We start from the raw sequence: 12,950 nt of genomic DNA, 5'->3' as shown, positions 1-12,950 counted from the left end.
AGAGGCGGGGTGAGCCCAAGGGTCCTGGATCCAGGCCTTACCGTGGCAAGTCCTGCGGTCCTGGGAGAGCGTGTAGCCGCCGTAGCAGGCGCAGTGGAAGCTGCCTGGCTTGTTGGAGCAGATCTGGCTGCAGCCCCCGTTCTGCTGGCCACATTCATCCACATCTGGGAACAAGACACAGAGGGATTAGGGCCGTCAGAGGTGACCCACCTCCCGCCCGGAGCAAGTGGCAGTGTCTGCACACCTGACCCCATTGACTCCACCCTCCAATTGTGGGTGGGAGGCCCCCGCTGTACCCGGGGCAGTAATGGTTCACCGCGCCAGCTTCGTGGGAGACGGGGCTCTCCATGCCGTGAGGGGGCTGCCCAGGGTTCTAACCAGGTCTGGGGGGTTTTCCGCAGCTTCTTTGCCAACACTGCATAACTGCAGACTCCGGGAGGTCGGAGGTGAACTCACTCTGGACTCCTTGTCAATCAATGGGGGCAGGGCATTCCTACCGGCCCCCCTCAACCCCCGCGGCCTGGTCCTGCCCTCAGAGAGGAGCTGCCTACCCATCCCAGCTCGCAAGGAGCTGGCCTGAGCTCAGGGCTCAGCTCGGCGGCTTTACAACCTGATGGTGCCCTGCCCGGGACACAAACAAGCCCTCCGTGCGCTGTCCAAACATTCATGCTCTGGGAGGACTTCAGGGGCTGAGGCACCCTGCCCGCCCAACTTCTCCCTCCTCTGCGAGCTGAGCGGAGGCTGACCATTGAGAGGCCTGGGTCCCTGACAGCCTCAGCCAGATAGGCCAGCGAGGCCATGTCCCGGGAGGGCAGTGAGGGTAAGGAGAGGAAGAAGAGAGGGAGTTGGCAGCCCCTCCAGCCCGGGGCCCTGCAGCCGGCCTGAGGGAGGACCTGACGCCTGGCCCTCGCTGACGCCTGGCCCTCGCCCTCCCGCCCTCCCCTGCCAGCTGCATGGCCTCACCTGTGTCGCAGAGCCGCCCCCTCCAGCCGGCTCTGCACTGGCAGTAGAAGTTGCCCATGAGGTCTTGGCAGACTTGGGTCCCCTCCTTATTGCAGGGGTCCGGAGAGCATTGGTCAGGCAGGTCTGCATTGAAAAGAAAGAGAAAATCACTCTGAACTGCTCCTGGTCGGCAGGGAGGGAGCGGTCATGGGGCACCAGTGTCCCCTCCACTGGCCCCGGCCGACTGCACAGATCCCCCTGACCCCAAGCAGAAGTGGGGTCACAGAACAGGCTGGCCAGGCGCAGGCAGATTCCAGGAAACCCAGGTCAGCTCAGAGGGTGTAGCCACCCACCCATCAGGCCAGAGAGGTGGGGGCTGGCCCCAGCGGCAGCAGAGGCGAGGAACAAGCCTTGCTGGCTGGGGCTCGGACCTCCCAGGGAGCAGGTCACCAACCCCCGGCTGACCCCTGGTCCCGGACCGTCACCAACATTCTCTCCACGGGTGTGGCCGCCCCTCCCATCCCAGAGGGCCACTGCCCAGCCCAGGCTGCACTGGCAGGGGTCCCGCAGGAGGCTGCCTGCCCCCCACAGCACCTCAGCAAGGCTCCACCGCTGTGTGGTTCCTGCAGTTTCAGGGCCCTGGTGGCAAGGAGGAGCTTGTCACAAACAGCTGGAGTTTCCATGCGGAGCCCCTGACTCACCCCCGGGGTGGGGAGGCCCCCCAGTGGAGATCCCGCCCTCCCAGGACTCAGCGTTGAGAGAGATCTTGAGAGAAGGGCTTTCGCTGTGCCTGGGGAGGCCGAGTGCAGGTGGGGCTGGCAGGGAGGGGACACGGGGGGACACAGGGAGGCGACATGGGGGAAGGAACATGGGGAGGGGACACCTGAGAGGCTGGGCTGTTCTGCAAACACAGGAAGCTGGAGAACAGACCTGGAGAGGCAGGTCTGAGCCAGGCAACCAAGACACCACGGTTCTCTAGCTTTTCCTGTCCCCGCCCTGTACAGCTCTGAGGTCCCTGTTCACTCCACGGCCTGGCTACTAGTTACAGGCCAAGCCAAGCCAACAGGGCCCCTGACCACTAAGAGCACCAGGCCAGTGTCTGTCCTGGTGGAGGCCAGCTAGGCGGGCACTCACCGCTGACTTATCACTTCTTTCTTAGAAGGGCTGACATTTCCAGCCTGACGCCAAGTCTGGGGCCAAGCCAAGACTTTGCCCTGTGGGGCTCGCTCCTGGTCCAGGAGGCCAGCGGGTCCTGTGTTCCTGCAGCCCACTCAGGCCTGTGTCAGTCCTGGGCACAGGCCAGACACTGCTTTGTCCTCTGCATTCCACACGGGCCTGGGCACCCGGTCACCTGGGGACCCCCTCACAGAAGGCCCAGCTGCTCGGGGAACCCTCATAATTGCCTGTGTCTGCAAACTGGAACCCAAGTCTCTCATTGGTTCTTCTTGAGACCTTCCCACAGGGCACCTCAAAGTTTGCTTGTTTTGCACAATTATGGCCAGCAAAACACCTGTGGGCGTAGACCAAACACAGCACCTCCGAGTGTTTCTGAGACACTTGCACAGCTGTTTGTCGGGCTCGTCTCTGAGACCCCCTTTTACTCCGAAGTGAGTAGGAATTGGGTCCAGCAATCTGAGGAAACGGGGTTTGGGGATGGCAGGTCAGCCCTGCGGCCCCCATGTCACTGCTCGCTGTGACCAGGACCCCAGTCTGGGGACAGAAGCAGCCCAGGGCCAGGAATGAGAGATGAAGCAACGGGTCTGCTTTCCTGATCCCGTCTTGGGAAGAAGGGGCTCGGAGGGGCCAGGGAGACCCAGTGGGGGACATGTGCCGGGGCCTGGCTGGCTCCAGAGCCAGACGGTCCAACGCTCAGCACGTCAGAGGCCCGGGGGGAGGGATGGTAGGGGCACAGCATGCATCTCCACTTGACGTATTTGGTTAGAGACTTGAAGTCGTATCAGAAGTACATACCTGGGCTTGTTAACTTCGCCTGGAATTTGCCTAGAATGCCCAACACCCCCCCGTTAAAAATCTCAGGATCCCGGGGGCTGAGAGGCCAACCCCAGTCTCAGCTGGGAGTGGGACGGTTCTGGGAGATTCCCACACAACATCCATCCCCGAAGAATCTCCACCCGGCACTGCTTTATCTGTTACCCTGTTGGGAAGCTTGTCTCCAGGACAGAAGGAGGGAGAAGACACACAGGGGCCTGCAAACTTCTGAGGGACTCAGTGGACGCGTTCGAGAAGCCAAAGCATGGGCCTGAGGGCCCTCACGCAACGGCCCACAGAGCCTGCACAGGGTTTCTGGGCCGGACGGGGTCTGCCCGGTCAGGCCCGCCGGCGATCTTGCTGCGGGAATGGGCAGGAAGGACGTGGCACGAGCCGCGGGCTGGAATGTGGAGTGTGTGCTGACCGCTGGCAGCCTCTGCTCCTTCTTCCAGAAGTCTGGGGCTGACGGCAAGTTATAACCCAGGCGACACGTGCAAATATGGGCCCGCTGTTCTCGCCAGAGAGGAGGGGCACAGAGACCCTTCCCTCAGGACGACACCAGGCCCGGAGCCCCCCACGAAGGCTGCGGGAAACCCACAAGCAAAGCCTCAGAAATCGGCCCCCATCCTCCAGCTGGAGGCACCGGGTGTCTGGGAGCAGGGGGGACTGTCAGAGGAGAGGAGCCCCCGGGCCCGGCCTGCCGGCCTCAACACAGACACGGGAAGACTAAGACGTCCCCTTTGCGGTTACAGCTTTGATGTCACAGCAACGGAGAAAACACTCAGCTACGCCAGGCTGACATCGATGACAGTGTTCTTAGGGAGGAGCCGGCACGAAGCTGCCTGAATTGTCCCCATGTGCACGGAGGCCTGGAGGCCCGTCTTCCAGGAGGGCAGGGCGGGGTGTGCCCTTCCTGTGAGGCCGTCCTGGGCCCATCTCCCATCTTCACGCCTGCCCGGCGAGGGTAACTGTGCTTTGCACAGCCTCAGGCGTCCGGACCTCCACAGACCGAGGCGGTATCCAGGCTGCGTGGACAGTGCCCGGGCCACGCGCGGGGGCCCCCTCGGCCCGCAGGGAGGAGGGGGTGAGAGGTCTGCTCAGGGTCATGGGGGTCCTGGCAGACACAGCCATGGCCACCAGGAAGGGAGGTGTTTCCCAATCTGCCAGAAATGCCCTTAGTGCATCTGGCATGAGATTTATCCTCTGAACATCAGCTCAGGAAACACCCTGGGCCGCCTCCTTCCTCATCTCCCAGGCTGCACGCCACCCGGGGGGAAGGTCCAGTCCCACAGGGTTAGGAAACCATCTTTGCTGTTCAAACAATTGAAGATACTCTGACACCATGAAACCTTGCGTGCAGGGACACAGCCCAGGAGTGCTGCAGCTCATCCTGCGGGAAAGCTGTTAGAACTAGGGGCTGTGAACCAAACCCCCGGCCCCTGGCCGCCTCGTGTGGGATGAGCGAGCACAGCTCTCTCCCAACCTCGCCTCCTACGGGGATGTCTGGGGCAGGTCACACGCTTAAACATGAGACACCAGACAACACTTTTATAATCTCAGGACAGGTGCGGTCTGAGCCCAGGCACTAAAACCACCTAATAAACTTGAGTACGTAATTTAAAAAGACGAAACTGGTTTGGCAAATTGACAACAGCAAAATAACAGCTAAGAACAGAAAGCCAAAGCGACAGGAAGCAGGAACTGCTGTGACACTCCCACATCTGCCTGAGGGCCGTGAGCCCGGGTGACTTCTGGGGAAGCAGAAGTCACGGGGACCCTGGGACAGCGGAGGGCAGGGGCGTGCTCCAGGTCACCCGCGATGTACGCCACAGGTTCTGGCTCCTTGAGAGCAGGGGCCAGTCTGCCCAGAATGTGCTCCTGGGAGGCCACCTGGGAGGTACCCCCGCCCCCCACCCCCGCTACATCCATCATTTCCTGTCCCCCGGGGCTGGGGCTGGTGGTGGTGACCCGGGACGAGTCAGGCAGGGCCAGCGGCTGGTGGATAGGTGGGGATGGCCACAGTAGTGGGGCCCTGGCCAGCTCTGGCCCGCCGCCTGCCCTCCACGCTCTCCCCAAGGTGCGGTCCGAGCCAAGCACAGGAGACCTGGCATGCAGGGCTGGCTGTGCACTCAGAGCCATGCCCCTCACAGGTGGAACAGGTGAATGAAGGCAAGTGTGGGTGGGCTGGTGATAAGTGGACAGCACCGCAGGGCGTGTGGACCAGAGCCAGGGCGCGAGCCAGGCTCCGATGAGATGGTGCTCGGTGCCACGCGTGGGCTGGAATTCATGCAACAGGGCCCCCAGAGCGTCACTTTTACTGTATGATCATTCAGAACAGTAACACTAGTAAAAAGGCACACGACGAACTGAGGGAGATTTTGCTGCCTTGAGTACAAATGGCTGATCTGCAAAACCTTCCACAGCTCCTACAAAGGAAAGCAGGCAAAGAAAACGAACCATTCACAGAAGAAGGAACACGAGGCTGCCAGACACGCAGGCCAGCCTCACTCCTCAGGGAGAGACACAGACTGAATGACTGGGTGTCGTTTTCCACCAGCAGAGACCAAACAGTGAAAAGACCCCACTGGGCTGGTGTGCGGTGGGGACAGGTCTGCCCTCCCGGGGCGCTGGGGGCCGGGGGCCAGGCCTGGGCCTCCCCCCGCGACCCCGTCCTGGGAATCTGTGCTGCAGGTACGTGCAGACAAGGCTGCCGTCACCCCGGGTCTGTTACAGTAAAACCTGGAGCCGGCTGGGAGCCTGCAACACTCACTGCTGAAAGGCGCCCCCGGCCCCCACCCCGCTGCAGTGTGGGCGCGGACACCTGTGCCAGGCCCACAAAAGGACACGCGGGGCGGCGGGGAGGTCGGGGTGGCACAGCGAACTGCCTGCACCTGTGTGAAACGAGACTCCGTCTGGGTCTCTCCATGTCTGAGAATATTCTTAGAACCCGTGGCCGTGGGGAAAGGGGACGTAACTGAGTGGGAGGCAGGGCTGGACGCGCCTGCTCCTCACCTGGGAAAGGGCCGCCTCTCACACCGAGCGCACCTCCCGCCTGCTCAGGAAGCCAGCGGGTTCTTGCTTAGAAAAGGAAGCTCCATGTAAAGGGAGCGGCCCTCCGGCGGGTGCTGTGGCTCCAAGGCAACGGGAGCACTCAGACTCCTCCTGAAAATGACAGCGAAGCCGAAGTCGCCCTGACTCCGGGGCTCCGAGGAAGGAGACAGACTTACTTTGCACGCAGGCGACGAAGTCCGGGCTCTTGGCGTACGGAGACCCGTGTCTGGTGATGCATGCTGCAAGACAGGACGGGCGGCGCGTCACTCCCCATCACGGCCGGAGCGGCCCACACCACCGGGCAGGGGCCATTCACACCGAGCAGGCACCACCCCCTCCAGCAGCAGCACAGCCTGGCTTTTGTGGGCACGGAACACCCAACACTGGCAAATGGGGGTGCCGCCTCCCACGTGGAGAACGTGGTCTCCAAAGGGGCACTGGTGGCATGCAGTGGGCCACCCAGCCATGGTCAGAGCTGAGCCTCCACCCGCACTGGCCCTGGGTCTGGACACCAGTCTCTATGGAGCTCCTCCACGCGGATCCAGACACTCCGCGCAGGGCCCGGGGCAGGAGCAGGGGCGGCTGGGTGAGCTGAACTTGAACTTGGGCACAGGGGCTGTCGACTGTCCCTCCCCTGGCCCTTCTGTAGGTGGCCACTGCTCCCACGAGCCAAGTGGGATGTGGGTGCAGCAGCGGATGGCCCCGGAGGTGGGCTCGGGGGCCACTGCCACCTTTGCCTGAGGAAGCAAGCCCACAGGCCTGCGAGCAGGCCGGCAGGGAGCCCACAGCGGGCTTCTTGGGGCTGCTCACGGGTCCACTCTGCTTACTGACAGATGTGGACACAGAGGGGCACGTCCCAGAGGCTCTAAGGCCAACGAGAACTTTACCAACATGCATTCACACAACTGAAAGGGAGGCTCCGGAACACACCGCTCTCCTCGCAAGAGCAGACGCCGACTCGGAAGCAGGTCTGGGGGACCCGGGCCTTCCAGGCGGCACTGAAGAGACCCGCTGTTGGCCCCGAGGGCCACCAGGGCTTCCCAGAGGCCCAGCGGGTGACCCGCTGCTGAGGGTGTGCCTGCATACACCTGTTGTTCAAACTGAACAGAAACCTCGCTAACGTTCTCGGCCTTAATGAGCAGCATGGCAAGCAGCGATATACACGGCCCACGAACACGAAAGCCCTATGAGGTCTTCAGTGACGTCGGAGTCAACAGTCCCGAGACCAAGAAGTCCGAAAACACCGAGTCAGTCACCGTGTTCCCACGTAACGAGCTAAGCCTGCAGCCGAGCAGAGCAGAGGGCGTCACCCAGCTCGCCGTGATGGTGTGAGAGACACAGACCAGGGTTTTGACCCGGGAGCTCTGGGCAGTTCCAGACTCACGTGTGATTAAGCATCTTCCCTCCAGGAATGACTTAGTGACAGGGTCTGACCACCTGTCCCTCCAACATGCGACACACACCCCCAACTAGAAGCAGTGATTTCAACTTACCTAAGTATCTTGGATAAAAATAGTCCTGCAGAAAAAGAGAAGGCAAGAGTTCAGTGGCAGGTACCAGGCGTCCGAGCACCCCCGCCAGCAGCTGGTCACCTGCGCCTCCCTCTCCCCACCCCGGACAGAAATGGCTCCAGGGAGGCCGGCGTCTGAGGAAGGCGCTCAGCACCCATGGGACAGGACGGCCCCGGAAGCCACTTTCTGCCTTAAGACCACGGGGAGAGGCTTGATGCCTGCAAGCCTGAGACCAGACCTGCAGTGACCAGCACAGGCCACCTGTGTCCACTGAAAGTGCGGGCGAAGTGTCTTGTGGGGGGACGAGAAAAGTTCCAAGAAAACTGAGTCTTCGACCCTCGGGGATGCAGGGCCCTTGGGGAAATCCGAGGTCTCTGTGCGACTCTCAGCAGTTACTGTACTTGGAACACAAGCTACCGGACGGGCTCGGAGGGTATAAACGGGGGTCTTTCCACCCAGGCCTGCAGATCAGGAGGTTGGCACAGTACAGGGTGGTCAGACAGGAGGCTGTTGTCCTGACCCCTCCAGCAGCAGCTCCGGGCGTGGGCCCAGACTCACCGCAGCCTGGCCCCCGCGCGCCTGGGTATTCTGCTCTGGCCGACCTCGGAGAGCTTGGCCCTGAAGACCCTCCTGAGGGAGCAGGTGACCAGACGCCAACGTGAACTGCCTGCTGGTGGGACTGCAGGTTCCTACGCTGCTTGTTTGATTACTCCCCACACCAGCCTCCAAGGAGGGTGTCGTAATCAGCCCCTTTATCACAGACGAGTGAACTGAGGCTCCAGGTAGGCTGTGGAGTCTGATGAGGCCCCAGAGCTGGGGGGCCGCTGGGGGGAGGCATCAGAGTGCACAGAGGCGCCCGGCCTGCAGGACACGTGCGCCACCGCGTCTGTCACCTCCACTCGCACGCCCGGCCAGGGCCCCTCGAGCTGGGGCGGGGTGGGGCGGGGTGCTCGCCCTGCGGAGATGTGCTCAGATGCGCTTTTACAAAGTGACGTTCTGGCAAAGATGCCATTTTTTAAACTCAGCTTCTTTAAAAGAAACGTAAAAGTCAACGTAAGTTTGGGATTCAGCTTGTGTGATGGTTTCAAAGGTGACATTCAGTGCAAAGGTGACAAACAGGCAGGCAGAAGCCGGGGGGGAGAACCACCCTCCTCTAGGCTCCTGGGACCCTGAGGCTGGGCTCCACTTCTTTCTCTTGCTTTCAGTCCTGCGCCAGCCGACGCCAGGAACAGAGAAACAAGGAGTCTGGGGCCCTGTGACCAGATCTCTCAGGGCCCCTCAGGGTAGTGGCATCGCCCTGGGTTTAGAGGGAGAACAGAGGCCACTGGGCTTTGTCACAAAGTGGTGGTGGGGATTAGGACGGACGCAGAAAGTGCCCACCCAGGTCCAGGAAACCAAGGGTTAGACTGAGAACCGAACGACGGCTAAGAACCACAGGAAGAGTCCCCAGCGACACACAGATGCCTGCAGACCGCAGCTTTCCAGGAAGGGGTGCTGTGTTTTCCAAAATTGTGACTGGTTAACAGTACCATGTAATGTGTTTTAATAATGAATCCTACTGCTGTGAAGGAGCACTGTTAACAGGAAAACCACGCCCTTCTGGCCTCAGGGCACCTGCCCTCAGATGCCACCTGCTCCCTGTGGTCTTGTGAACCCGGGGCCCTGGGAGGGCCTGAGCCCGAGGGCAGCTGGGTCCACTCAGGTCTAAAGCGAGGCTTCGATTTGTTCTGAAGCCACAGGGAGAGTTTCTCTGCGTGGCCCTGTCTCTGCTCCTGAGGAGTCTGGCCCGGCGGCCGCCTCACCGATGACGGAAGGTGCGGCGAGAGCCTGTGGCTGGTGAGATCCTTGAGAAGCCCCTTCATGGACAGACCTCACACTGGCCTCCACCTGTGCTGACCACCAGGACCCCGACTTCCCAGCGGGGTCTGTGCCCAGATAGCAACTCCACCCCTCAAGGCAAAGGTCAAGAAATGCAGGGAGCAGCCCACCCTCACTGGGCTGGGTCAGCGAGGACTGTCGACTGGCCACCCCCAGCACCCTCACCGCGGGACACTTGGTTCTGGAACTGCAGCTCCAGAAGCAAGGACCTTGGGCAAGCCTCCTCCAGGCAGCCCGCCTGCCTGCAGCTCCAAATCCCCTACATGCACTGTCCTCTGGGGTCCCTCCCTGGGCCTCTGTGGCTGGGTGGGGAGGGGGATTTCTGGGGGTCTCTCTATCAAACGTGACGCTCTGAGGGCAGATTCGCCTTCTGAAAATAGTCAAAGACATGGGAGCCAAGTCTGTTGGAACGTGCGCTATCGAGATGGAACCACCACCTGGGCTCAAACAGCACAAGACTGAAAACAGCCACCTCCTGCAGCTTATAAACAAGGCACACTTGCAGCTGGGAAGGTTCTGGAACTTGGCCTCCGATGGCTACCAAACACCTTCATGTCCAAACCTCTGGGCTCCCCAGAGGCCAGGAACATGGTGGCAGGGCCCGGGTAAGCCACGGATGAAAGAGGGCCTCCAGCCCGACACTGCGCAGCCTTCCCCACGGTGCCCTCACTGCCTGCCCCCCATGGACGGATGGACTGGGCAGCGCCCTTCCCAGCTCGGCTGGGAGCCCCGTGGACGTGGCCTTGCAGACACCGGGTCGGGGTGCAGGATTCACTCTGTCGTGGAGAATCTGGGAGCTTCACCTGGATTTACACGAGGGAACAGGAGTCACGTACCACATCACAATACATGTGGCTACTTCTCAAACAGTAGACTAAGAATTGATTACTTCCTTTGATGGATAACTGCCCCAAAATTTGTTTCCAAAAATCTATGGTCCCTGACGAGGCAGGCAGACGCGCGGGTGTGATGCACACTTGGCCGGTCGATGTGCCGCGTGCAGAAGGTCTCACCCCAGGAAACAGTTAGAGGAACTGACTAATCCTCTGGCCACAGGGGACCCTTGGGGGTAGCTACGGACCCCTGGAAAGCCCAGCTCTCCGGGTCCTTTCACACCAGTTTAGGACGATACTCGCTGCTGTCCAGATGCTCAGGGCCCTGGCAGAGCAGCTGTGGCCTTGGGCGCGCGGAACCCGCGCTCCTTACTCACCAAGAGCTCCCGCTGCAGTCTGCACCTGCCCACAGCAGCTTCTCGCCACACGGCCTCCACGTGCTTCCCACCTGCTCTGGGCACCGAGGGCACCAGCTGCTGGTGAAGCACCTGCAGGAAGCCCTGAGCGAGTCCTCCAGCCCCTCTGGGTCAGCCAGGCCCTAAGGCAGAGGGTGGCAGCCCTGCCCCTGGCCCCCAGTTGCGGCTGATGGCTCAGGTGACAGGCGACTGCCCAGGCCCCCACGAAGTGGAGGAGCGGCTGGTTCCTCCAAGCTCTGGGTTACGAGGTACAGCACAGGTCTCCGACGTGGTTAACGACAGCATCGACTGCCAGGTGTGGAAGTGCTTGTGGACAAATGAACCGTGTAGAACAGATCTGCTTCCACACACCTCTCCCCCGCGGCAGAGATTTACAGCTGCTGCCCACAATCCGCGACTCTCCCTTCATCCTCAGTAACAGAACTCTGGATTTATTTGGAGCTGCAATGCCTCCAGCTACGAGACTACACCGCCCAGCCTCCGTTGCATCTAGGCTGGTCATGTGACTAAATTCTGGCCAATGAGATACAGAGAGTGAGACTGAGTGAAGAGAGTGGGGCGCGTTGGTTCTCCATCCTCCTTGCCGGAATGCAGATGTGATGGCTCGTGCTCCAGCATCTTACCCAGTATATGAGGAGGCCTGGAAGACAAGGCCGTGCACCAGTCCAGTGGAGCACACATAGGCTGTGTGAGTCCTGGGGCACTTGCCATTGAGCAGCCCTAGTCAGCCTGCCTCCCACTTTTTTTTACCTGAGAAATAAACTACCTCATTTAAACCTCTGTTGTTTACATTTTCCAAATTTATGCAGCCAATACCAGGCTAGCTGAATCTGACAAATCAGTGCAAACAGAATTATAAACACCTGCAAAGTAAAATTATAAATCTACCAAGAGTCAAGGTTTCACACGTCAGTGAGAACGTTTAGGGAAACAGCCACTGCTAAAGCTTTAATAAATAAGGCTTTAGACCAATTAAAAATGGAAGAAGAGAAAGTTTGCAAGTATCATGGAAAGACTGCTCCAGGAGAGAGTAACCTGGTGGTCCAGGATTAAGAGAAGGTGGTGGGAATACTGACAGAGGTGGCACATACTTTCTGCAAAAGTGTCTCCATTTATGGTAAGAAGAATTTTGGCTTTCTAAAAATCATTATTGTTTTGGAAAAAATATGACCTACCCCTCCCCTCAAATCTTACTTCAATGTCTCTTCGTTCTAAAAATTTAGTGCCTAATTACCCTTATAATCCAAATTTTATACAGCATGAAATGGAATAAATCTGATTTTCTAATTTACAGTTTCATGCTCAAGTTTAATTTGTACACTCACTGTGTAACCTGATCAGTTTTGAGTGGGGCACTCTCAGTGGCCTCTCTTCCTGTCTAACGTGCCCTCCTGGCCAAGGCCTCTGAGAGCTGCTGGCTCTCCCCTTCACAGCACTGATCACCCACAGCTTTGCTCGGTAAACTCTTCTGTTCTCAAGGCCAAAAGTGGCGATGTCACTCGAGTGGCTGGGGTGCTCATGGGCAGGAGAGGAAACAGCTAAGCCTCGCCGGGTACTAAGCCTCACTGGGTACTAAGAGCCTCACTGGGCACTAAGCCTCACCGGGTACTAAGAGCCTCACAGGGTGGTACTAAGCCTCACAGAGCACTAAGCCTCACATGGCAGTACTAAGCCTCACATGGTAGTACTAAGCCCCACAGGGCAGTACTAAGCCTCACAGGGTACTAAGCCTTATCTGCCAGGCTGCCATGTCCTCCCAGTGAAATGAAACTCACAGAATTAAACCAGCAGAACTTTACTCAAACTACAGCTATGTTGTATTGAGGGATTTCTAAGCGCCAGGCCCAGTGCCAAGTCCTTCATGCTCCCTCTGGTGGCACAAGAACAACCCAAAGATGTCCAGGTCCTCCTCCTTGGCACCTGCCAATCTGGTGGGCTGTGCAGCAAAGGCAAGGAGGTGCTGGTCAGGAGAGGAGGCCGTCACCTGGGGCTCCGTGGGACCACCAGGTCCTCAGATGTGGAAGAGCAAGGCGGCAGGAGAGCCAGAAATGAAAGGAGCCAGATCAAGAAAAGAGCCGCCGACCCTACTGGCCGTGAAGGTGGAAGAGGGGCCAGGGGATGCGGTGCCTCTAGAAGCTGGAAGAGGCAGGAGAGGGTTCTCACCTGGATCCCCTGGGGGAGCAGCACCCCCAGACTCACTTCAGACCCTGCCTCCAGACGTGTAGGTCTGTGCTGGTGTGTCACAGCGGCCGTGAGGAACCACAACCTCCCCAATCAGATGGAAGCTCCGTCCCCGCCAGCACGCGGCAGCCGGCCCTGGGGTGCCCAGC

The 12,950-nt window shown here is 59.8% G+C and overlaps 1 protein-coding gene across 4 annotated transcripts in view; it reads right to left on the bottom strand.

Annotated features, from left to right (window-relative positions):
• GAS6 (growth arrest specific 6) overlaps positions 1-12,950 on the bottom strand; it is a 33,078-nt gene that overhangs the window by 13,012 nt on the left and 7,116 nt on the right. For 2 of the 4 annotated variants that reach the window (XR_010383542.1, XM_031466388.2), the window contains exons 3-6: positions 7,476-7,500; positions 6,159-6,221; positions 964-1,086; positions 42-164 (exon numbers count right to left, since the gene is read on the bottom strand). Coding sequence is in view for 3 of the 4 variants with exons in the window: in XM_031466388.2 (XP_031322248.2) it covers positions 42-164; positions 964-1,086; positions 6,159-6,221; positions 7,476-7,500 (334 nt within the window). In the remaining variant the exon portion in view is untranslated. Of the gene's footprint in view, positions 1-41; positions 165-963; positions 1,087-1,536; positions 1,556-6,158; positions 6,222-7,475; positions 7,501-7,731; positions 7,839-12,950 lie in introns of those variants that run through there. The other 2 variants (XM_064492921.1, XM_064492920.1) reach the window with 2 other exon arrangements.

The sequence above is a fragment of the Camelus dromedarius genome, chromosome 13, assembly GCF_036321535.1.
Source record: "Camelus dromedarius isolate mCamDro1 chromosome 13, mCamDro1.pat, whole genome shotgun sequence".
NCBI classification, from domain to species: Eukaryota; Metazoa; Chordata; class Mammalia; order Artiodactyla; family Camelidae; genus Camelus; species Camelus dromedarius.
Note: the sequence above shows the minus strand (reverse complement) of the source record. Positions and strands in the feature narration are given on the sequence as shown.